Below are 24,438 nucleotides of genomic sequence, written 5' to 3'. Positions count from 1 at the left end.
AATTAACGGTAGGTCGAACGTAGCGATAACTCCGAGTGTGGCAATAAAAGCAATCCTAGTGTGACGACATAATTACATCATCCATCTGCGTGACATTTCGCTGAATTTACGTTGCTGCTGATGAAACACGCTTTCGCCCCCACGGCCAAAAAAATAGTTAGGCGCCTATGATTTTAACTATTCAAAAGTACTAACTTATAGACATAAACATTATTTTTTTTGTAACATTTTCTTTGTTTTATTTTTCCTTCATATCTTAAATTTTTTTGAAGGTGATGCAACCTTGCTAAATTTCTTTCAACTCAATAACTTACTTCGGTCACAAGCACGTTTTAACGTTCGCGTTTTGTCGCTTCTACCTTTTTCTACACCTTTGCTATGTTGACGTGAATTGTCGCTTCTACCTTTGCTATGTTGACGTGTATTGTTTTTCATATGATGGTCAGAAATAAAAACAACTGAACTGACATGACGAATTTTAATTTAATAGTTCAAACATTTTCTTTTTATTCCTTTCTGCACGATTTCAACGTTTAGCGACGTTAAAACGATGTAAAAACGGCAATTATAATTAGGCTACGGTACCCGATAATTTCCTTTCAAAAATTTCAAAACCTCGCCGAATAGGGCACTCGCCGAAAAGGGCTCTCGCCGAATAGGGAACTCGCCGAATCGGACTAGTCGAATCGGACTCGCCGAAACGGGCCATTCCGCCATCTGGTAGCCACCTAAACTTGACCAAATTCAAACCATTATCAAAAGTTTACTTTAAATGATAAAAACATTAAGCGACAGCCAATTAAAAGAACAATAGAACATGTTACTGTGTACTGTGTTACTAACCCTAACTCAGTGCATTTCCACCCCGTACTTTCTCCTTTATAATAGTCCATTCCAACATGTGTGACGTATGAAGACGTCATCATCCAGTTGACCAACAGGGCGAATTGTGAAAGAGCACCAAATATTAACCGTTTTGTATACATAATCACAGGGTGCAACTTATTCCGTCCCCTAAACACTTTGTCCCCGATTTCGTCCCCTGAAAAGATTGAGAAAAAAAATACAACAGAGCCGAAGTCACTGATTACAGTTTAAGGTTTTTCCTTACAAGTTACAGGGTTACAGTTAGGATTTGGGTTAGTCATACTTACTTTGTGGTGGCACATAAAAATTTAAGGGAAAAGTTAAAAACTCCGATAAGCGATTTTTTTTTCAATCTTTTCAGGGAACGAAATAGGTTGCATCCTTACAGGGTGCAGCTAATTACATTATGTTATTAGCTTCATCTTGTTGGACGTTGGTCTGCCTTATTTTTTATGTATTGTATTTGGCAATTGATATCTTGAACTGTTCTATGTACTGTTCAACAGTTTGTTATTTTTTACACAATGGAAACATGTGCGGTGTCTCTATCATCAAATGCTTGATTTATTTTGTGTGTTTATATATATACATCATAATTAATGTGTATGTTATTTTCATCATTTAACAGAGGCAGCTGCTGACTTAATGACCAGCTGGTCTTTTCACAGTTTCCTCGTCCTATGGCACACAACAGTTTATGGCATATTTTTTATGATTTTCATGTTTGTGTTGTATGACAAATGAACTGATGATGATTTATGATTTGAAAACAATGTGTAAAATTATTCACAAACTCACCAGATTTTCTTCTCATACGCGCCGACTTCCGGGGGGCGGCGCCCCCCCCCTAAATTCATGGTTGAGGGGCAGCGAAAATGGCTATTACAAGTGGTGTTTCAAAGGTAAAATACTTCGCCAGAGATTTAGATCATTTAAACGGACTTAAAGAATGCCGAAAGTGAAAAATAGCAGCTGATCGCATGGCTTTTTCTGGAACGTGAATCACTACAGTATTGAGACGCGCACGGCACGCACGCTCACAGTCACACACTGCTAATCTTCCGTGAGCCTGAGGAGCAACTTCAAAGTCAAAACGCATGGTAGCGAAAAAGCGAATGCGAGGTTGAATGTATATTCTCATTTTACGAGTTATCCAAACCAATCGTACTTTTACTTCGGCTGATGCCATTTCACACTCCGTAATCTACATTGGCAATGATTTTACCGTAACAAAAATGCGTTCATTTTGAAAACGGCCGAGCTGAAGACAACAGCTTGTCCATGTACAAGTCAAACCTGTCTGTTTGAGGTGAAAATCACTTGAGAACATCTCGAGTAGTATATACGCACGGTATTCGATAAAAGACTATAAAGACTTTCGATAAAAAAAGAAGAGAAAACACTTCGCCGTTGTTACCGCTTTGAAGGTAAGTAATTAGCGAAACGAGGTAAACTGATAGCGGGTTTCCACTATGCTTGAGATCATGATTTTTTGCGTTTTATTCCAGTAACTGAACACTGTCTTGGTCGTTGTCATTCACTCGCACGAAAAGGAAATGAATTGGCTTGTTTTCCAACTGTTCCAATTATGAGCTAATAATATCAAAATTGTTGCGACTAGGCGTACTGCATGCGTAAAACTAACCGTTTTAATTAAATCAACATGCGTAAAAGTAATCGTTTTCAATTCATTGGCTGCGTAGCCGAAGCAGTGAGAATGTCTGCGGCTCTGCGCGACGTTCGAAAGGACTTGGGTTCGACACTGCTCCAGAGCACGCGGCTGTGTCTCGGCAAAGACACTTAATGGCAAGTCAAAATAAGGGGAGCAGTTGACTCGAAGACTATATGTCACTTCGCTGCTTCCTGTCGTCTGTTGTATCGCATCTGTGATTGCAGTGTGTTATCGCAATGGGCGCAAATAAAAACACGATTATTATTATTCAAGCAGTGGTTCTAATAAATTCGGTTTGCGACCTAGGTGTCAATATAAACAAGACAGTAAGCTTAATCAAAGACTATTTTAATTGAATAAAATAGCGTTATGGTTGTGACGTCATCACCTTTCTCTCGCCCCCCAAGGTTTTTTGATAAGTCGACGCCTATGTTTATTCTATATATGAAGAGCTTGTTTCCAAAATCACTTACATCCACTTTCGGTGATTCGAGAAAACCACGAAAAACGTGATGGCGCGTAAGTGGTTTTAGAAGAAAACGCAATTTTTAGTGTCGAATTTGAAGCAGAAAGAGAAGGTTTTGGAAAAAAAGGAATGGATAGTACGTATTTATGGCAATACTCTACCTAATGACACTCTAAACTCAATTTTGGTAAAAGTGGCGCCTAAGTGGTTTTGGAAACAAGCTCTTCATATGTAGCTTATGCATGACATGAAGCTACAGTTTTGGTCTGCATCTGAGTTGAAAATGACATTGGTATGGATTGTAAATTACATTGACATGTCATTTAAAATTCATTTTTTCAAAAGATTGAGGACTGTGAAATAGGGTTGCCAGGAAACAGAGATGTTCACAGAATCATTTAAAATTGACATTATCTTTTAAATTTCCAAAATCATCAGACCAGGATCTTAAAAAAGGTACCGTAGATTCGAACATCTCTGGAAGTTACTGAGTTAGCCTAAGCTGAGAGGCTGATGGCTTAAGAATTTTTGAGTTGCAAAGTACATATTTAACTGTTTGCTAGGCTTACTAAAACTCCAGTCATTGTATAGGCAAAGCCAGTAAGCCTATAAGGTTCTTATTGTACAAATGTTTTTTCAGAGGTAGAACACCTATTTGTTTTCTATTCTTTTGATCATGATGAGTGGTTTGTACTACAAAAAGTAGGCTAACTGTCCTAGTTTTATTTGCAGTGCTGTCATTGTGTTTACAGTATCGTTTACAATAGCTTTTCTTGCAAACTATAACAATGCCATCGTACAAGAATACATTTATGGTGAGTCCACTGGTTGCTAAAATTTATCTCTACATTATTGATACTGGTAGTAATATTTCAAAATTTGTTGCATTATACAATTGTTGTTTGGCGGAGTATATAAATTATGTACATATAATTATTCCTTTCGATAACCAGTTATTTCATTTTAGTATTATTTTAAACATTTATAGAGTGCATTAGTGTATATCTTCTGTTTAGATTATTAGCCTATCGTATATATTAGAATTTATTGATTGATTAATTATGGAAATCTTTATCCTCAGACTGAGAATTGAGAAAGCTTTGTTAGAGAGTTTATTTCTGGCAGTTTTGCATACTTGTGGAGGCTTTGAACCACTGACACAAGCCCATTCACTGACTTCGACAGAGTCAAGTTTTCGCTTGTTGCAGTGTTGTTGTCTGTAAATTATTATTCCTTGGACTAGCTGCCTCTGAATAGAGAGCAGTCATTAAAATTTTTTGCTTAAACGCACTCCAATAGCTGAACCAGCACCACTTGAGCTTGTGTTTTTTTTGTGCTGGGCGTTTTTAAAAAAAATCAGCAACGTTTAATTGTATAGTATAGCTTTGGTAGAGAGGTACTTTTTAAAAACCATAGACAGACAATCGATAACAACTTAACAACTTAATAGATTAATCGATAACAACTGCCGAAAACGTTTGAAATTATGTATCTGTTTCATTTCTGTATTAATTTTGAATTATGCAATTCAATGTTATTAAGTTGTTATCGATTGTCTGTCTATGGTTTAATTGTATATCCACCAAACCTACTCATTGACAGTGAAGATATATGCAGGTAGTTATTTTCCCAAACTTGGCTAGCAAATAACCACACTGAAACAAAATTTCAGTTGCGTGAACTAGTGCAAACGGTAATGTGGAAAATATTATGTGCGATTTGTTTGATGAACGTGGCCACATCCTTTTTTGGCAAACAAAAATTTACTCAAGAAATTTTCAAATTTAAAGATAATTAAAAAATAAACAATAAATCTTGATTACACACAATTGAAAAAGCATAACAATTCAGAAAATAGAATAAATTAATAGTGACTTTAGTTTGTGCGCATTGTGACAGCGTAAAGTACCGTACAATAAAAAAATGCAGTGCAAAAACAACTGGAAACAGCGTACTACAGTAGTCAAATGATCTTTGAATTTGAATCAAACTTGCCAAAAAAAAAACGATTTCCGGATGTGTCAAACTAAACTCCTATTTAATCTTGCTCGGAAACATTACAGATAAGCCATCTAAGTTGCCACAAAATATAATGCGTGTTAATGAGCTATCAGCTTTTCTTTGTTGTTAAAGAGTCGGTTAAATCTTTCAAATATATTTCATGCTTAAATGAGTAAGGAACCATAGCCTCAAAGGCTATGTTTACTGCATATGGTAAGAATAGTCACTATGTAAAAAGAAGCCATAACCTCTGAGCTGAGGCCTGGTTACTTCAGCTGAAGCTTGTAAATTTATCATTTTTTTTTCAGTTTATTTGTTAACAATGAAATAAGGAATCACAATTTGTTTATTTTGTATGTACTAATTTTGTGGGTCTGCTACTATTCGGTGAGTCCAATTCGGTGAGTCTGATTCGGTGAGTTCCTAACCTCTAACCCCTAACCCTAAAACGGCAATGATAATTAGGCTATGGTACCCGATAATTTTAAAAAAAAATTGAAAAAATCCCCCGTTAAGGGATCGGACTCACCGAAATGGGCCATTCCGAATTTTGTATATGCCTTTGTATGGCTCAGTGGCAGGCCTACAGTCCCTACATAGTGTTTGCGCGAAGCTTTGTAGAACCTCGGTATGATATTAGTTGAAAGCATTTTCCTTTTAGTTAAATCATTTAGGTAATGATTTAATATCGGAGCAGCTCACTCGATGATTATATTTTCTACTGCTTTCATCTGTCTGTAAAAAAATATCTATAATATTCAACAAAATCATTCACTAGGCAAACACAACAAAACATGAAGAGCATTACTCTGACTTATAACTCACAAATTTGGGAAAATCTGCACTGCTTGACAGTATCATCATCATCATAATCCATCATCGGTTTGTTCCCCACTAGTGGGGGTGGCCGATTGTTTCCGCGCAGCAATTGTTTTAATCCCTTTTCTCCATTTGGAATCATACATTAAGATTCATCATGTTTGGATCGAGAATAACGCAATTAAGTTTAAAATACTGTTTTACAATATGGCAACTGTTTTTACAGTGCTGTACCTGCACTACTGTTTTACAGTACGGTAAAGTATGTTTATATAATTTTTGAATGAAGTAATTTGTTAATTTGGCCTTATTGTAATAACTCCATGATCTGTAATTACCATAGGCTCAAAGTAAATTGGTTTCAATATTGTTATTACGGCATTTATAAGGCTATCTGTTTACTCACCATATGCAGGGACATGTTGGGTTTGATGAACTGAAGCGCTACACTAGACAAGCCACAGACTTTGGAAGAGAAATTGTCAACATTCTGAATGAAAGGTAAATCATGAATGAATGACCATCGTGATATGGCTCTTTGCTTTGTTTTTATGAACTTTCTTGTTGCAAATACTGTATAAAGCATGCAACTTATTTGGCGTTGCTTTTTTGATGCACAGGTCAAATCATTTTACACTGTTTTACATAGCACAATCACTATTGTAAGTTGAAAAAAACTGCCTTCCCTTTTAAATTCAAAGTAGAAAGCCTCTCATTTTATGAAATGGTTATTTGGTTAATGGCATATACATTCCGTTATCTACAAAAGGTGGTGTCAGCATTGGAGCAACAGCAAAACGAAGTGTTTGTGGTAAATGCCATTATAGCTTAAATTTCAACAAAATGATCTAAAAAAACGTATGTGGAAGTAATGCTACCAGTACCAGGTGTTATAGAAATGTGAGAGTTACACGTGATCATATAGCGAAGCGGCATTAAATAGATCCATGAAAAGAGTTTCATCAGCATTTCAACGCTTGCCTCAATAGCTCAGTTAATTCTGGACAGGCACTCTAGCAAGCTTTAGCAGGATTCATGGAATCAGAACGAAGGCAGAAAACAAAAACATGTATATATGATTTTTTTGTCTTGATAATATGCAAATACTTCTTTAAATTAAAAAATCTCCTTCTGTAGAGCTCAAGTGGAACAAAATTATGCAAAAGCACTCCGTCGACTGGGCCAAAGAGTTTCAAAAGCAACATCCACTGCTCTTGGCTCTCCATTAACCAATGCTTGGAAGACTGTTGGTGTAGAAATGGAAAAAGAGGCAGACATACATAGGTGAAGTAAATTGAACAATATGTTTACTAAGTTTATAGCGCCGGCTACGTAGTTGTATATGTTCATAATCATGCAGGCCATTATTTGGTTAGTATTTCAAGGCTTGTTTGAAATTAATATGTGACTGATACTATGCTACTTGTATTTGTTAATTGTTTAAATATTGATCATTAAGTTGAATGAGTTTCGTTTTTAGCAGCATGATCGTTGCTTACTTCACAGTGTAGATTCAAACAATCTGTTATAGCTTGATGCTGCGGGTTCTCAACAGAAACTCAACAGCCGGCAGCCTCAAGCTAAACTAAAGAGCCACTTTAAAGAACCACTCACTGACTTCAACACCATTCGTCATAGCACATGACTAGGGAACTGTGTTCCGAAAGCTAGTGTAATTTGATATTGCCAAAAAGAACCCGCAGCATCAGGCTATAACAGATCGTTTGAATCTACACTGTGAAATTGATCACTAAATTTGTAATGGATGCCTTAAAAATACATTGAAAAGACTTCCTTAGTACGTAGATAAATTACATTATAGGGTCATTCCATGGCTACTGGTACAGTCATGGAACCATATGTCGTAGATTTTTATGAAATTTCATATGTACAATCTCCGTGCAATTCTAAGAAAAGTGATTCCAATTTTACCGAAATCGACACAGTACTTTTTGAGATATCGGCGATTGAAAATTGGCCCTTTTCAGGCATTTTCGTGATCGCTCATACGTAAAAATTAACTGCAAATTTTGATTGACCTATTATGAAGGTGTTTCAAATGGTAGGCCTAACTTGAAAATTCCAATGCATATGAGTTATCCAAAGTAAGGAGATTCTGAAAAGAGATATTGTTTGTTTGTTTTATACCACTACAGGCCACCAAGTGGCTAGTTTCACACATGACTATTTGTGATCAGTCATGCATGACGAAACTTTGATCGCTTATAGCAAAAAACACTCTACTTCGATTTTTCTGCAACTTGGCTTAAATGAAAGGTAATTTTCTTGGCTTTCTAGCTTCCAAATATGAAGTGGGATATTTGAGTAGAAATGAGGTAGTTTGCTGTAGTAAGTGTACCGTAAAACTCGCCACTTGGTGGCCTGTAGTGATATAAAACAAACAAACAATATCTCTTTTCAGAATCTCCTTACTTTGGATAACTCATATGCATTGGAATTTTCAAGTTACCTCTTGAAACACCTTCATAATAGGTCAATCAAAATTTGCAGTTAATTTTTACGCATGAGCGATCACGAAAATGCCTGAAAAGGGCCAATTTTCAATCGCCGATATCTCAAAAAGTACTGGGCCGATTTCGGTAAAATTGATATCACTTTTTTTAGAATTGCACGGAGATTGTACAATGTACATATGAAATTTCACAAAAATCTACGACATATGGTTCCACGACTGTACCAGTAGCCATGGAATGACCCTATAATGAAATAAAATTATAACACGTTCGTTAATTATTACGGGTGTATGAATTTTTAGAGATCTTGCTGCCCGCCTAATTGAAGATTGCGTTGATCCTTTATCCAGGCTTACAGAAGGGCAATTGAAACCTCGTAGAATGGTTAGTAACTCTAAATTCAGTTGAATAACATCATTCAAACTGTAATGGAAACAATAACAAAACAAAATTAAATGTTTTCGGTGCAGTGCAGTGCTCTCGTCAAAACAATATCACCAGAAAAAAAATACTTTTTCAAAATTATGTAGCTCTAAACTTGGTCACTAATTTTAATTCAAAGTTGCTTTATCACATTACAAGTTTTATCACACCATTGTTTGTTAATATTGGATGACAAATTATTTCAGAATTTCAAATGGTAGATAGCCTGATAAAACTTCTTAAACAGATTGACTTCATCTTGCTGTTTGTTGCAGATGGAACAACGAGTAGAAGCCACAAGCAAAACGTGGACTGATCGATATACAGATCATGTTAAGGTGACGAATTTTCATGGGTCTGTTTAAACATTCTCACCAACGTTTTTCAATGTCTTTGCAAGATTTTTTTGTTTCATATCACATCCCCTGTTGATTTGTAAAAAGGCCTAAATCATAGAAAGATACTGGTTTTGTGTTTTTCGTTCTTTCAATTTATGAACAGGAGAATATGAACAATTGTTTTGGTACGGACAGTATTCTTTTTTTTCTGAATAGGTTGTGTCAAAGTCCCGTTTGCTTTAGGTTCCGTATTGACTTTCGTTTTATGTTTTGTTATTGATGTGTCGAGAAGGAAAACGAAAGCATTTTATGTTAACGTCATTGTGCGACATAGCAGCACACCAATTAGAAAGGGGAAAGCTTAAAAAAACTTGTTTGTTTAAAACTCCCTTTAATGAATAGTGATTGGGATAGTGAGGTGCATGGTTCTATACTCTGTAGCTTCACTCCCCTATTGACATCATCAGTGTAGTAAATTGTTTTCATGGTGCCATGGGAAGGCTATTTTTGTAAATTGTCACAACAGTATTTTTCCTTCGCTGGTCCAACGATTGTGTCACACCAACTTCTGCCAATACTATCTTTAACGAAAAGCGAGTTGCCAAATTCTGGTTCTGGGATCAGTTCTGTTATGACTGGATTATATGACTGGTTGACAGTTATGATCTGTAGTGTCTACTTACCATGACGTACAGCAAATTTTAAAGATGAGTGCCTTTACTCACAATCAATTAGCGGTTGGAATATTATACATTTTCGATTGTCATAATGTAATTCTTAATTGCTTTGGGTTTGTAATCGGCCGCTAAAGATCAGGCAATTATGTGGGAGGCTTGAAACTGCATGATTGATGATTTAATACCCCCTCGTCTGGTCTGATATGGACTCTTTCGATTTTATTGTCTCACAAAACCGCCATATCGAACACTTTGGGAATCACTGATCCAGATTTGTTACCTTGCTACTACCTTACAGATTTCTTAGCTAAAAACGCTTACTGGGCACCAAGATTAGAATAAATTTTCATATGCATTTGTGCTATATTTTCATCCCAGATAAAACGACGCTTTCATACGGTCACTCGGGAGAACGAGGCCTTAACGGACCAGATCGACGCTTCACGATTGAGGCCTGATAAAGACCAGCAAAAGGTATTCTTGGCTCAACAGCCTTAAATACTCCACTTACGTACGTCGTTGCTACCCGAACATCGGTGATAACTTTGTTTTTATAGTGTTTAATTGCACTACTGCTTCCGACAAATGTCCAGCGGCATTTTTCAGGCATGACGTGATTGGCTTGTTTTAAGCAGTGTAGAAAATGGTTGCTGTCATTTTTTGGTCTTAGTTTCTTCGATTGTGGGTTTAATGCCAAAAATATAAATTATTTTGTGTTTTCATGTTCGCCTACTTGTATTTATACTTTGTATCAAGTGTTGAATTAGTTCTGTTTGGTCCTTCACCCAGTTTACTGCGTCCTTTATATTTTACGCTTCCGCTACGCTTGAGTTGCTTTCTTATGATCAGATAGGACTTAGACAAATACAGACCGTGACAAGAGATTAGCTGTCAATAACCTTTACACAGTATATGCTACTGTACAACACTACAACAGTTTACGAAGTGGAATCTGTTTATAATTTGACGTTGCGTGGGTTGAATTTGATGTAATGTTTGCCTACCTTTTAAATCTTAGCCAGAAAAGTTCCCTTTGTTTCACGAGGCAACACTTTTCTGCTTTTTTAAACTTTGAATATACAAACTACCTTATACCAATTAGGTTTTGTTTTTACCTGTAAAGAATAGGCTTGAGTTAGGGTTAGCTTAAGCTTCGAAAACGTTCGTTCGGCCATAGAATACCTATAAAAAAGTGTCCACGTTTGGTAGAGGTCTTACGATTTACACGTTCAAGCTAGTCACCAAGTTACGTTGTACCTGTCTCTTGCAACTTGCCTTTGGTGCGTCAGTCTCACAAACTTTTACGTTTACAGCTATTCGCAAAACAAACAAAGCAAATTGAAGTTGTTCAACAAGCGGATGCTCAATATTACAATTCCTTGCTTTTACTGGAACGTAACAGACAAGAATGGGAAAATGCAAGCTACGACTGCTGTACGGCAGCCGAGGTACCCCATCCTCAATAGCTTCTGTACTTTCATAACTTGTTTACATTTGCGATATCAGATCGTTATTTGTTTAACCAAGACCAATAAGCTTCAGTTCATTGTCACGTCTTAATAATGTCTCTAGATACAGTATAACAGTATATCTACTAATTATTTCTATCTGCCCATCTATCACTTCATCATTACGTTTCATGAGGAAATGGACGCTGATCGATTTTCAAAGTTATCCCAGGTCATAAGGAAGTATGCCGACAACGTGTACGAGATACCTTCCAGAATGAAAACCGTAAGTGGTTCTGGTTGCCATGCCAGTCAGAAAATCTGTCGTTAGAAAACGGTAGATTTTCTGGCTGGCTTCCTTTGAATGTTGCAACCTCAGGTTACCCTGTCTTCTGTAACCCTTTTAAAAGTGGTCCGTGAAAGAGAAAAAAAAATGACCGGGTGGAGTTGAAGTTTCCCAGATCGATGATCAGTGATTGTACGTTGCAATGGCATCAGCATAACTTACTCTCTAAATAAAAATAATATTTGTTGAAACTACCTGGTGTTTTGTAAACTGCTAACAGATGTGCCGCGTCATCGATGAAGCTACAGACGAGCTGAGCATCAGCAAAGAAATTGCCGTTGTCAGCGACAAGTTGCGCACCGGTGCATACGTCTCCGAGCAGCTCTTGTGTGATTACTACGTAAGTTATCATTGTCCTAGCCTGTGTTATTATTTCCACATGGTTTGGTGCATGGACAATCATTTGCTGGTAACTACCAAGCTCATATTTGACTACCGGTTTGGGATAAAGTGAAGTAACTGCCAAAACTACAAACTAAATTTCAACAGCTTTTCCAAAATGCAGTTTTTAGCCGATTTACAGGCATTCCGAATAACCGTGCATCGATGTAAGTAAACATTGATGAAATGTAAATAGTTTTGATTGGCAACGCTAGGGATTAACATCAAAGAAGCATTGTACAGAAAACAAGTGCCTGAGCTGAACATCGCTACGTGGTATAGCTGCTTCCCAGATAAAATCAGTCATTTTTACCCTGATTCAACGTCTGAAGTCGTTAAATTAACGTAAAAAGTTAAATTGACAGGTTTTGCTGTCTAAGTTATTAAAATATGAGCAATAGAATAGTTGTTTCGCCGACGCTTATCGAATTGTTGCATCATTCTGTTCAATAGCGATTCGTTGTTAGCAATAAGTTCGATAGTTCGATAGCAATAGTTCAAAAATATTTTGGAAATTCTCTTTAATTGTTACGTGTTCTTGTTTAACTTTTTGACATCGTATGAGGCTAGCTGGTTGGTGGAAACGTTACATAAAAGAACTTTCAAAAATATTTTCAAATTAATTTTCTCAAGCGCTGATATAATCTAACTACTCAGGGCAAACTTTGAGTAAACAACTCGAGAAAGTAATCATGCTTGAAAGAAAAGTGCTCCTAGAACAGTGATGGCGAACCTTTTAAGTGAATGGGTCATAAATGAGAAAACAAAACAAATTGGGTCACAGATTTAATGATATCGAGAAACTTGTTGCTGCATCTTCTCTGCAAGTCTTGTAATCCTAGGGCTGGGCTGATAATGCGTAGTTTTCAACTTAACACATGCAGCACTTATATCTGAGCTGAGGCGATTCCTTGTACTCGATTTTATGAAATTCATGTGTGAAAACAAGTACTCTTGCAACTATAGTATAATTTCTAGACTTAGAAGAAGGCATGACTGATTTACAAATACAGAACTGTCGTCACTTAAATATTTGTTAACACTTTCTTACAGTTTTTAAAACTTCAAGTGGGTCACTGAGATGCCAGTGGTGGGTCACTTCGTGACCCGCGGGTCGGTGGTTTGCCACCCCTGTCCTAGAACGAGAGAATGGCCATATATGCACTAAAACGTAAGCAGAAAAAAGTTACTCTCGTATTGAGGAGGGTATCACTTTCGGAGCATTATGGAAGTATTTGTTAAATCTAGCATTTGAACGTCTAAATATATTTTGTTGAGGTCTTTATCTTCATTTAAACTCGACTGTGGCTCATGTGTTTTTTTTTTGTGCTTGTTAGCAAGAGAACTTCAGCTGCCCCATGAGCACTGAGGGGAGACGGTCTTCCGTTAACAAGTTGCTAGCCCGCTACATCAATGACCTGCAGAAGGAACGTTCTCACCATGACGGTCTCATACGGTTAGAAGCTCGTACAAACGACACTGATCTCAGTGGCAAGTTAAGCCAGGTACACCTCATGCATTGGAAAAATATTAAAATGTTTAAGTTTATGCAAGCGACTAAATTAGAGAGCCAGCAACAATGCGAAGAAACGTATTGGGAAATCTTACTTGTGCAGAAAGGTGTAAACATTTGGTCACTACAATAATGTTTCACTTGTATCCTATCATTAGTTTAAAAAAACAAAACAATACAGCCGTGTAGTCCCCTGACAGCGATTTCGTAAACCCTGAAAGCAGATTTCCATCTTTTTTCATCGAAATACTGAATAACGACACTAGAAAAACAAGATGCACTAAGCTGCCTGTTTGAGTATATCTGATTAACTGGAAAAGCCAAATTGTCTTACAAAAATATAGCCAACTTTTCATAAGTAACCATTTAGAAGGCTTCCCCATTGATACAAATATCTGTTTAAACTATTGTATCAGATGAGCCAATAATTAACTTTGCAGTCGTCAGCCATGCTTGTCTTCTTCGACGTCATCCGATACAAGCTGAATTGCACCATTGCGTCTCTAGACGGCCACAGCCAGCCAAGCCATCCATTGTCCAATAACATAGAGCGAACTTCAGATAAACAGGTTCGATCTTTTCAAGTTTTTCGAAACGCAATTAGATTTATTTTGTCTTTGTTTCGTCTTGCCCGAAACGAAAACGAATCCCACAAGAATTTTTAAATTCAGAAAGTGCCAGGACACTGAAAAAAAATTGGCATCACTCCATAGCCTCTGAAGGTTTTCATGTGTTCGGGGCGAAAATGTTTTAAAATGATATTTCGTTTTAAGAAAATATTACTTTGATATTTCCAATTTAGTTCCTTGTCAAAAGAGTTTGTTTTCAGCCAAAGTCAATTTTTTTGCACCTCTGCCTTATGTTACAAGATCAAAATTTTAATTTTAGTTTGCATGTAAAGTAAGTCCCATCATTCACGTTTCGTTTACAATTTATTGACGAACCCCCGCAAAGTCTCTTTTTTCAACATCTTATTTTATCAGTCAGAATTTTCGTTTGTCAGCTTGGAAATTTTATTCAAATGTATTTTTTCATCTATTCACAGGGCATCATGTTCTCAACACTGAAACTGAAACCCGGCGAAGCTGATGAGAAGATGAAAAGTTCCAGTAAAAGTAAATCTTCACGGCCCAAATGTGAGTCTTCGTCTTCTAAGTTTGATGTTTTGTTTGAGTAACACTGAGTCTACCTCTTGTTCCACCCATTCCATTGAACTCTTCTATTCAAACGAAGAATTTTCTTTCACAATTAATCCTATCTATTTTCAGCATCATCAAAGGACTACCTATCATCCTCGCATTCAAGCAGCTCGTCACACAAAAGCAAATCAGGTATCGATATTTTAATGATAGAAATGCTGAGGAAAACTCTGTTAGGAACTTACATGCCACAAATATGATTAGTAAACGCAATGTAAGAAACGTTGCTATGGTTTAAAGAGTTTGTATCCCAGCTAGCAAAAATTGAACCTTTTTACGTCTGCAGACGTTGAATCAATGTCAAAAGCACAAACTTTGCCAGCTGGGATATGTGTTGTACAAACTACATTGAAGAGTTGATTTGTGGTACAGAACTTGAAGATAGCGATGAGACGGTTTGTCATTGCTCGAAACTGCAGCACTTTTCGTCTGACCCTCTTCAGGAGCTTTTTTGTCAGAATAAAGCCGAAATATGGTGAGGTACCACCTACATACCACCTCACCATATTTATATTAACTTTATTCTGACAGCAATTAAGCTCCTGAAGAGAGTCACACGAAAAGTACTGCAGTTTCGATCAATGACGAATCTTCTTCTCGCCATGAACTACATTACTTTCATCCACCACCACTTTTAATTTCATCGTATTTCCTACTTTAAGATCATCATCGGTCGTCATCAGACAGGAAACTGAGTGCGCCTGCAGTAGATACCAGGAAGCATGGATCATCATCCTCTCTCCACGATCACAAGAAACCATCAAGCCACTCTTCCAAGGAACCCACTCCTCCGCCGCCTGTAGTCTCGGTCGACAGCAATGGAAGTAAGTCTTTCGAAAATTTAACATTTTTTTGAATTTGAATAAAAAGCGAAACTGGTTGTGTTGATATAAATTGATGTTATTTGATACCTTTTTTCAGCTGACCATTCACCAGTCGTGTTGTGTCGATGTGTCGCTATATACGATTATGCAGCCACCAGAGAAGATGAACTTTCAATACGAGAAGGTACTGAATGTTTTTAATGTCATCTCACTTTGTCATGCTACCATAATGTTTGTTGTGTTGCCAGTTATTTAAAACTACACGTAACCACCACTTACAATTTAACACGTCAAAGCTAGCGAACAGAAAGATTCATTACCGTAGTGATGAAAAGGGGTCATGAATACCGTACATGCATGGTACGTTTTTTGGAGCAAAAATAAGCTAACCTGTTTTGAGATATTGTGCAGGATAGCTTGTATTTTTTCCATGTTTCCAACAATCAATGTTATAGATGAGCCAATGATTAGTTGCAGCAGCATTATGGTAGAGCACGAAACCATGCTGCTGCAGGCGCTTCATAAATGATAATCATCAACTCAAAAGTTAGTAATGCTCGCGAAATTTGAAAACAAGCAAAGAAAAAGAAGTCGAACGTCATCAATCAGCATGCGTAAAACTTAAATACGAGTTAGCAAGAGAAGAAAGAAGTAAAAGGCACACATCAAGAAAACTAAGCATTTTCACTACCATTGCACATTTTACGAGCAAATTAACTCCACCCCTGCTAATTTGCATTCGTCATTTCAGCTTTAAATTATCTCACATTGTTACATGAAATCCTTGATGTCTAACTACCTTTTGACGAACTGTCATACGCAAACAGATAACTTTATTTGAATCTCAACCAGTACTCAGATTTCAACATAACCTAGTAACGGAAATATCCACATAGCTGCAGCACTAAAACAATTGAACTTATTATTGATACTGTAGTTGGAATGTCGCAACGCTACCAAGAAAGCGTATTTAACAGCGGCCGATTAAGAGGTCATGGAAAACGTGTAAGGCAAATGCGAAACACAAGGTACAAACTTAAAGGGCAACTTCTTCCAAAAATTAAAAGTTTAAAGGCACGTTTTCAATATTACACACATGAGCAACAATCAAATCTCTTGAAATTATTGATTACTTAAGAATCGATTTTGCCATAGAAATCCGAGATTTATTGCAGAGTTTGCTGTGATGATTGTAAATTTCTATAAGCCAAATCAAACGGGATCTACTTGCTTTTAACAGGTGAAATAATCAATGTTTATGAGAAGGGAGCAGACGATTGGTGGAAAGGAGAAGTGAATGGCGAAGTCGGATTATTTCCAGCTAACTACGTTGATATAGAAATATCTGTCTAGCAAAGTAACACATTCCATGATAGCAGATCTTTTTTATGATGTGCCCTTTTACGCTTTAACATTTTTCATGCTGTCTTTGATATTGATCAGTCACCGTTCGCAGCATATTTTGTAATCATGTTTGCTATGCTTTTGTATGAACTACTACAGTTAAATGTGGAAACAGTTGCTAAATATGCGGGTGCTTGAAACTTGATCTGGTTTTAAAGCTACTGTAGGCTACAATTTTTTGTAATGTTATTTCAAGCAGTGGAACTTCATTTTTGTGGCTTGCTTTGTAGGAAACATTTGATTGGTTCCTTTAATATGGTCAATGTCTTCCGCTATTTTACTGATGTTCTTATTCTGACAGCTTGGATCAAACGAGAGCTGTTTGCTTTGAAGTTTCTGATAGCTTGGTATGATGTGAGTGACGATTTTTCAACAAAGCCTGCACCCAACCATCAAAAATGGTTCCTTTTTACATTGATTGAATGTCTGCAGACGTTGAATCAATGTAAAAAAGAACCAATTTGTGGTAGATGGGCACCGAAATCCCTCACTACTTAGTAGCCTACTTAGTACTTACTGTAACTGGAAGAGGAAAGCACAAAACGGATTTTTTCGTCACGACTATTTTACGATTAATTGTATTATTGTTACTTTTAAATACGGTAGCTTTACATTTTGTTTAATACGTTTCTTTTGTTACGTCATTTCTCATCAGCTTCTTACATCGTTGCGTGCTTAGGCCTGTGTGATTTGTTGCCAAGCTGATATCTTCTTGTTTGATAAAATAAAATTTATTGTTTGGTGCTGTAGTGACGGAGGAATGTTTTGTGTGGTAATTGCCATTATTTGCCCATTTCATATAGCCTATTTGGCTTTTTTAGCAGTTATTGTTCATAATATGTGTGTAGGCTACATTGAATTACTACCATGTTAGATTTTTTACTTATCGTAATTTGTTGTAGACTATGTCAAGTCTATTTCACCCCTTAATACGTTTTTTTTTTAATCGTACTTTTAATTATTTTTTATTGTAAAATGTTGTAATCTCGAATCATTTCGAAACCATCATTTTTATTTATTTTAACAATCGCCTTATTGTGTCCTTATGTATATTTTTCCTGTTCGGCGCTAATAAAATCACCTTTCGTGTAGCCTGATTCTGCGGTCAACACAAAATGAACTGGTCAACAGGGTAAATAGGTCAACACAAAACAATAGGAATCATGGGACACCTGAGCTGTTAGATGCCCCAAGAACAATAGCCTATCGGACTTAAAGCAGAACCTAAGTTGAGTTCAACGGAGTCGTTTTTGACTAGTAGGCTATAGGAAACAGTCGGTGTCTTTGCCGGTGTTAAAGGCATACTAAATGAAATTTTCAAACGGGAATTAAGCATTAAAATGCGTAAACTGAACATTCAAGAATACATTTCAAAAAGAATTACCGAAAAAAATTGGTTTTCACTGGCAAGGCCCAAAGTCCAATGTTTCATTTATTTTTTTTCAAAAAGTGCAAACACTGCTCGAGAATACGTCACTATCGACAGCAATAACAAAAGCCACCTTACCACTTCTGATGTTTCAACATCAGATCTGATGTTTTGAGCAAACTGTTGATGTTGAAATCTGATGTGTTGATGTAGCCTACAGTTAAATCGCCCGCAGTAGGCCTAACAACTATTGCGCGATCAACTGATTGCTCGCCTATAGTGACGTAGACTGTACAGTCGCACGCTTCGCTGCTCACGCCCATTCCCGTTTTGAAAGCTCTGACAAAAGCAGGCGCGGAATGCTGATCAGACCGCAATGGAGCAAAATTTTATTTAAAATCGTTTTATGGTAGCATGTTAAACACAAAGAACGTGTAGGCTACAATCGCCAAGTCAGGTTTTTCCTTTAATATCCCTTTAAGGATAACATCAATTGCAATTTTTATACATTGTTTCATCTTCTTCTTGCTTATGAGGCAGCAATTCAGGTAACATCTCCCAATTGTTGCAACCAGAGCAGTGTCTTCATATCAGGGTCTATGAGATTCACATGTTTTTCAGGTCGAAACACTGGACAGTGATTTATGATGTGCTGTGCTGTTTGACAGTCACCACAAATACAGGCTGGTGAGTCACACAATCCCCAGGTAAACATATTGTGCTTGAAGCGACCAACACCAGTACGGAGGCGATTCAGAGTTACCCATTCTTTTCTTGGAAGGTCTGAGCCAGGTGGTACCGTAGTGTCTGGTGTAACTTGGAACTGGTTGGGCCGTGAGATGGTTTCCCAGCGGTCTCTCCGTGACTTCATCAGGTCGAAGTAACCTTCATGAAGCGCCACAATGTGTCGAGAAAAAGGGCACCTGGAAGGCAGGCGTTGACGTGTGAGCTGTTGTGCGTCAAGGACTACATTGTGGAGGAGATGGCGATCATTGACCTTTGCCTTTAATGCGAGCTGTATGGTAGAATTTTCTCGGCGTAGTTTTGGTGGGGCGATGCCTGAAAGCACTGGTAGTAAGTCTGTAGGAGTTGGACGCAGGCATCCAGTGATTATGCGCATGGTGTCGTTAAGGGCGATATCTACTTTTCCTGCGTGTGTGCTGCGGCACCAGACTGGAGAAGCATTATTCGGCAGCACTGTAGCCTACACAAGCGCTAGGGCACTAGTGCGCAATGTTGGGGTTTTGGATCCCCAAGTCGACCTAACTAGATATCTGAGAAGGTTGTTTCTTGCTGATGCTTTGGCACGAACTGAGTCACAGTGTTTTTTATACGTGAGTTGCCGATCCAAGGTCACTCCCAGATATGTAGGGCAGGGGTCATGTCGGATAAAGGTTCCATCTAGGGGGACTCGTAACTGGCGGCCAGCTTCCTTGTTGTTGAGGTGGAAAGGTGTGATGGTGGTTTTAGCTGTGCTGAGTTTTAGTCTCCAGTTCTTTAGGTATTGTGAGATCAGCTTCATATCCTCGGTTAGGACATCCTCTACCTTAGATAGATAGATAGTTATTTATTGGCCGCTGCGAAAAAAGATGTACAACAAATCAAACACAATGTAGCCTACAGTAAAACTGTTGAAAAGATTACAGTAAAAAAAAACGAATAAAAATGATGATAGCATCACAGCAGCGGGAGGCTGCAAAGTGACCGTTCAAGGTCTTCAAGTCAAGCAGCCACCCTTAACTCATCAAAGTCTTAACCTTAGTCCAATTTTTGTTTGTATATAGTAGTGTTCCAGACAATGGTTCACCTAATCAAACGTCATATAAAAAACCGTTCAAGTCTACTGAATATTACGTCATGGAAGTTGCTAGAAAATGTGCCAAAATTGCACCATCGTTCATAAGACTTGTGTCAAACCTGTTTGGACCTGTTTGGGCCTGTTTCAGTTTGAAACCTGTTTAAACAGGAAATATTACATCAGCTTTCAACACCTGTTTGAATGACTTCATAATTGTCTTTCATTATTGCGTCACAGTAGCCTACTGCATATGTGAGTTTGAGATATTGCTATCTATTCTGGTCATTCGTAAAATGATTGTTTGAAAGTTGGCCGCACATTTAACTGTTGGCTTAGTGCTTGCTAGCTGGACAAAAGTTCCGTCTTTTATCCAAGTAATCTGTATCGTAGTGACAGTTTTTAGTGGTGTATCGCGTTGCACCCCATTTCGATAGCCGCGGGCTAATTTTACAGGAATACACTTATTGAATAGACGTTTCAAGGAGTGTTTCTTTTTCGATCGATACATACAGACGAACGGATTCGGGAATCTTATGTTACAATTTTCCCACGAAGAGATTATGGTTTACCGCTGTGACCAAGTAGGGCCAAATCGTCTGCATAGCTGTACTGTGTGGACTTTGTCTGGGGAATGTCGCTAGTATAAATATTGAATAACATGGGTGCTAAGCAAGATTCTTGAGGAACTCCATTCCTTAGACGACGGGGGCGGCTAGATTGTCCGTCGCTAGTTTTCAACACAAATGAGCGGTTTGCTATAATGTTAGCGAGAAAGCGAACAAGTTATTTGTCAGGAATTTTTTGTAAGAGTTTAAGCACAACACACATGTTGTGTTGAGCAACAGTTGTGTTCAGTAACAGACATAGCTTATATAGGTCTACTTTTCTGGGCAGTTCTTATTCTGGCTGGTCCAATCTAAATTTATGAAAATTTGCGTTTTCAAGGTCAACAAATAGGCTACACTGTGCAGTTCTTTTTGCATTTCACTATGTTCTGCATGTTGACAGCTGTCAATGCATTCCTTTTGCATCCATTCAAAATAGATTTGTTAAAGCTTTAACTCCGTCATTGCCGACGTTTTTCTATGTTCTCGACATGTTTTCTTACCACACAGCTTTGTTGTTTATACTCTGCAGCTATCGAGCAATTTCTTCTGTTGAAAATAATCGAATTTGATTTAGTTTAGAGAGAGAGAGAGAAACCTTTTATTTTGTCTGTTGCGACAATAGTACGGTACAATTATACACAATCCGAATAAAATAGTACCATATAGCTATCTAAATACCACAACAGACAGGAAGCAGCGAAAGACTATATCAGTCATCGAGTCAGCTGCTTCCCAGTTCTTAATGTGACAAATGTCAAGCATCGGCAAATTACGTTGAAACAAGATAGGCTGATGTTCAGTAATATTAATGACAGAAAAAAAATCATGTGCTGCTGCGATCCTCAAGTGAAGTCCTGAGGTTTTATTCAAATATAAACTTTATTCCGGGTGATTAAAAATAGGAAAAACTTTTGAAATCGATAAACTCTTTAGGTTTTGTAATACTTAGACATTTACTAGCTAGTGACTTATTTTCGGTGTTGGCCTAAGTGGTTTCTCACAGCCTCCCGGTAGTATTTTTTTCGCTTTATGTCCTTATTGATAGGCTGTCTGAGATTTTATTTTCATTTTCACCAGTTTAATTCGTGAAATGTTGGTTAGTTTGAATTTCAGGTTTGGTGGCCGTGCTTAACTATATTTATCGATGCATGTAACCTACCGTAGAATTAGATCTTTTCATGAACGTCTTAAACCATTAAGGTTTTGCTACCTTTTCCTTTTGTTGGTTTTGTTACTGTAGCCTATTTCTTTTCAACTACCGTATATCATTTCTTCTGCATTCTGACAAAGAAAAATAAATTTACTTGAATTTATCCTTGAATTGACAAAGCCTTTGGTATAACGCAGTATCGCATGTTTGTAGAGCCAATAGCGTTGACAGGAGATAATTTTGGACCCGTATCATTGTGATTTAAAATTTTAGGTGGCCGAAAAACTTGAAAAGACAACCTCGCAGTCGAGAGCCTGCATGTTCGACTCCAGCCACCCGCACTTGCTGTTGTTTCTCTGGGCAAGAAACTTTACGATAATTGCCTCTACCCAGTGATCGATTTCGAGTAATGGGTAGTACCAAATTTAAGTCATAAGTAGAGTAGACAACCGGAAACAGACATTGCCGTCGGCTGCAGCGTGGGTCAGGTGTACGTCGGAAGGCGTAAACCGATGCATAGCGCTCAAGTCCGCTTACGTCATCCAACAAGAATTACCTTCTTTTTTTGACTTTATTCCCGAAGTCACTGCTTAACAAGTTAATCAAAAAAAAGATAGCCCAAAATTGAGGAAAACTCCATGTTGAAAGCAGTTGACTTATTTCATTCCTTAATAATTTGTAAATAAATTTGATTTTTTACGTCATTAACAAAATTAGTCTCGTGACGTGTCAAGCTATTGTTCCTGCTGATAAAACAGAAGTGCGTTTTTTTGACAACGCCTTCAAAATGTGTTGGTTTGTATATGTCATTTTGAACTACAAAATATTTTGAAACTGCACAGTTATGACCATTATTGGTGTGATTAGGCGAACTTATATGCCACGTTTTTTACAGAATTTAAAATTATGAAGAGATACATTCTTCAACCGTACTTCAAGACTTACGGTAGTCTCGGAGGTTTGGTTGACATAGCCTGCCTACTTGTAGAAGCTTTAATCTGGGGAAACTAGACTTGATCATAAAAGTTTGCAGTTTACATTTATAGTGTAACGACAAGGTAGTAGTTACCACCGGGTGGCAACAATGTTGTCCCCTGCCGATGCACCTTCGATGTCGTCCCCTCATATATTGGGACTCGCAATCATTTACGCCGCCAGAAAAGCTTCATATGCGGCTGGCTGTTGAATTTCAGGTTGAGCGTCAATGCCCATGTCATCTCCGGTGAGTGATTATGAATAATGTTGCCGAATAGACTTCATATGCGGCGGGCTGTTGCATTTCTGCTTGAGCGTCAGTGCACGTGTCGTTTCCAGTGAGTGGTTATGAATAACGCTGCCGAAAAGACTTGATATTCGCTGGGAATACGCTTTTTTGCTTCAGCGTAGGCTACAAAAGCAGAATTGTGAAAGTAGGCTATTTCATTTTCAATATTTATTGTGGTGTTTGTTACGTTAGGCTATTCTTTCAGTTTGGTACAACTTGGGGAATTAGTTGATAAACAAAAGAACAATCAATTTGGTAGGCTCCCCAAGCCTCGAAACTGAAAACAGCCATCGCTGCAATTAACCTACAAAAACCAACATTTTGTCCGCCGGGTTTGCCCTTCCGCCAGCCACATTTGTCCTCCATGAAGTTCCGAAAATTTTTTTACGCAAACGGCCTTGTGAATAAAGTAGGAAGTGGCTATATTTGCGGTGCTGTAAATACAGCCGTTCCATGCCTTTTTTTTTATCTTTGGCGTCGCTTTTATTGCGCATGCACGCTGTTGCTGGAAAAAAAAGTGCATATATAACTTCTAAATTCAACCGTTTTTGCCAAGTGAATCAATGGCGCATGCGATCTTTGACTGGCTGATACCGTACTCCCAAGGGTACGAGTTCGATTCCACTAAAAGGTAATTTTTTTTTTAAACTCAATTCTAACCCGAAGTTCAATTAAATTCAAAGTTCAATTAGTAAACATACGAATTTGACACCGACAAAAGGGAAAGTGACTCAATCGTTAGGCTACACATTTTTGTGGCCGTTCAGTTTAGTTTGTTTTTAGTTCTGACCATCACAACGAAAAAGCAGTATATGACAAACATAGCAGAGGTCTAGAAAAAGGTAGAAGCGACAAAACGCAGATGGTATAGCGTGCATGATAGCAAAGCAGGACAATCAGTTTAAAATATGGCAGGGACGTAACACCTAAAAGTTTTATAAATTTAGAACTTTTTTTTTACTCATTTTAATTGTGAAAGAAAAAAACTAACTTGCCTTTTTTTCTCTTTGTTTTAATTGTTGCGATTATTTAGTTGCATTCTCGCGGCAGCCCGGAGCGATTTTGAGCGGCTGAGGTTTTGATTGTTAGTGAATTGCGCGGCTGCGCTTGTGATTTTTCGTAAATTGCGCGGTTGACACCGCGGCTGGAAGTTGAAGTGCGCGGGGGATTTATCCCCCGCGCAGGCCAAACTTTCCAATGTGGACCTCCGTGTTTTGTCGCTTCTATCTTTTTCTAGACCTCTGCTATGTTTGTCATATACTGTTTTTCGTTGTGATGGTCAGAACTAAAAACAAACTAAACTGAATGGCCACAAAAATGCGTAGCCTAACGATTGAGTCACTTCGGGTTAGAATTTAATTAAAAAAAAAAAATCACCCATGGTGGATTGGTGGTAT

At 37.7% G+C, this 24,438-nt stretch overlaps 1 protein-coding gene across 1 annotated transcript; it reads left to right on the top strand.

Annotated features, from left to right (window-relative positions):
• Positions 1–3,740: 3,740 nt before the first annotated feature.
• Positions 3,741–17,943, top strand: LOC145777370 (nostrin-like). The gene is made up of 16 exons (XM_082588737.1): positions 3,741–3,820; positions 6,241–6,326; positions 6,963–7,109; positions 8,602–8,683; positions 8,998–9,060; positions 10,116–10,211; positions 11,051–11,185; positions 11,382–11,471; positions 11,752–11,871; positions 13,250–13,417; positions 13,866–13,994; positions 14,471–14,561; positions 14,694–14,756; positions 15,287–15,448; positions 15,546–15,632; positions 16,689–17,943. Exons 1-16 carry the CDS (start codon positions 3,794–3,796, stop codon positions 16,799–16,801), a joined length of 1,659 nt encoding a protein of 552 aa, XP_082444863.1. The 5' UTR covers positions 3,741–3,793; the 3' UTR covers positions 16,802–17,943.
• Positions 17,944–24,438: the final 6,495 nt, after the last annotated feature.

The sequence above is a fragment of the Aplidium turbinatum genome, chromosome 9 (genome assembly GCF_918807975.1).
Source record: "Aplidium turbinatum chromosome 9, kaAplTurb1.1, whole genome shotgun sequence".
NCBI lineage: Eukaryota > Metazoa > Chordata > Ascidiacea > Aplousobranchia > Polyclinidae > Aplidium > Aplidium turbinatum.
The sequence above is the reverse complement of the archived record's forward strand: the minus strand, read 5'-3'. Positions and strand labels throughout refer to the sequence as shown.

What these genes read in the sequence shown, in the direction of transcription:
- LOC145777370 (XM_082588737.1), top strand. Translation starts at nt 3,794, where the DNA reads ATGCCATCGTACAAGAATACATTTATG. An exon ending in CTGATAAAGACCAGCAAAAG is followed by an intron (nt 10,212 to 11,050) that starts GTATTCTTGGCT and finishes TTACGTTTACAG; the next exon opens with CTATTCGCAAAACAAACAAA. An exon ending in TGAACTTTCAATACGAGAAG is followed by an intron (nt 15,633 to 16,688) that starts GTACTGAATGTT and finishes TGCTTTTAACAG; the next exon opens with GTGAAATAATCAATGTTTAT.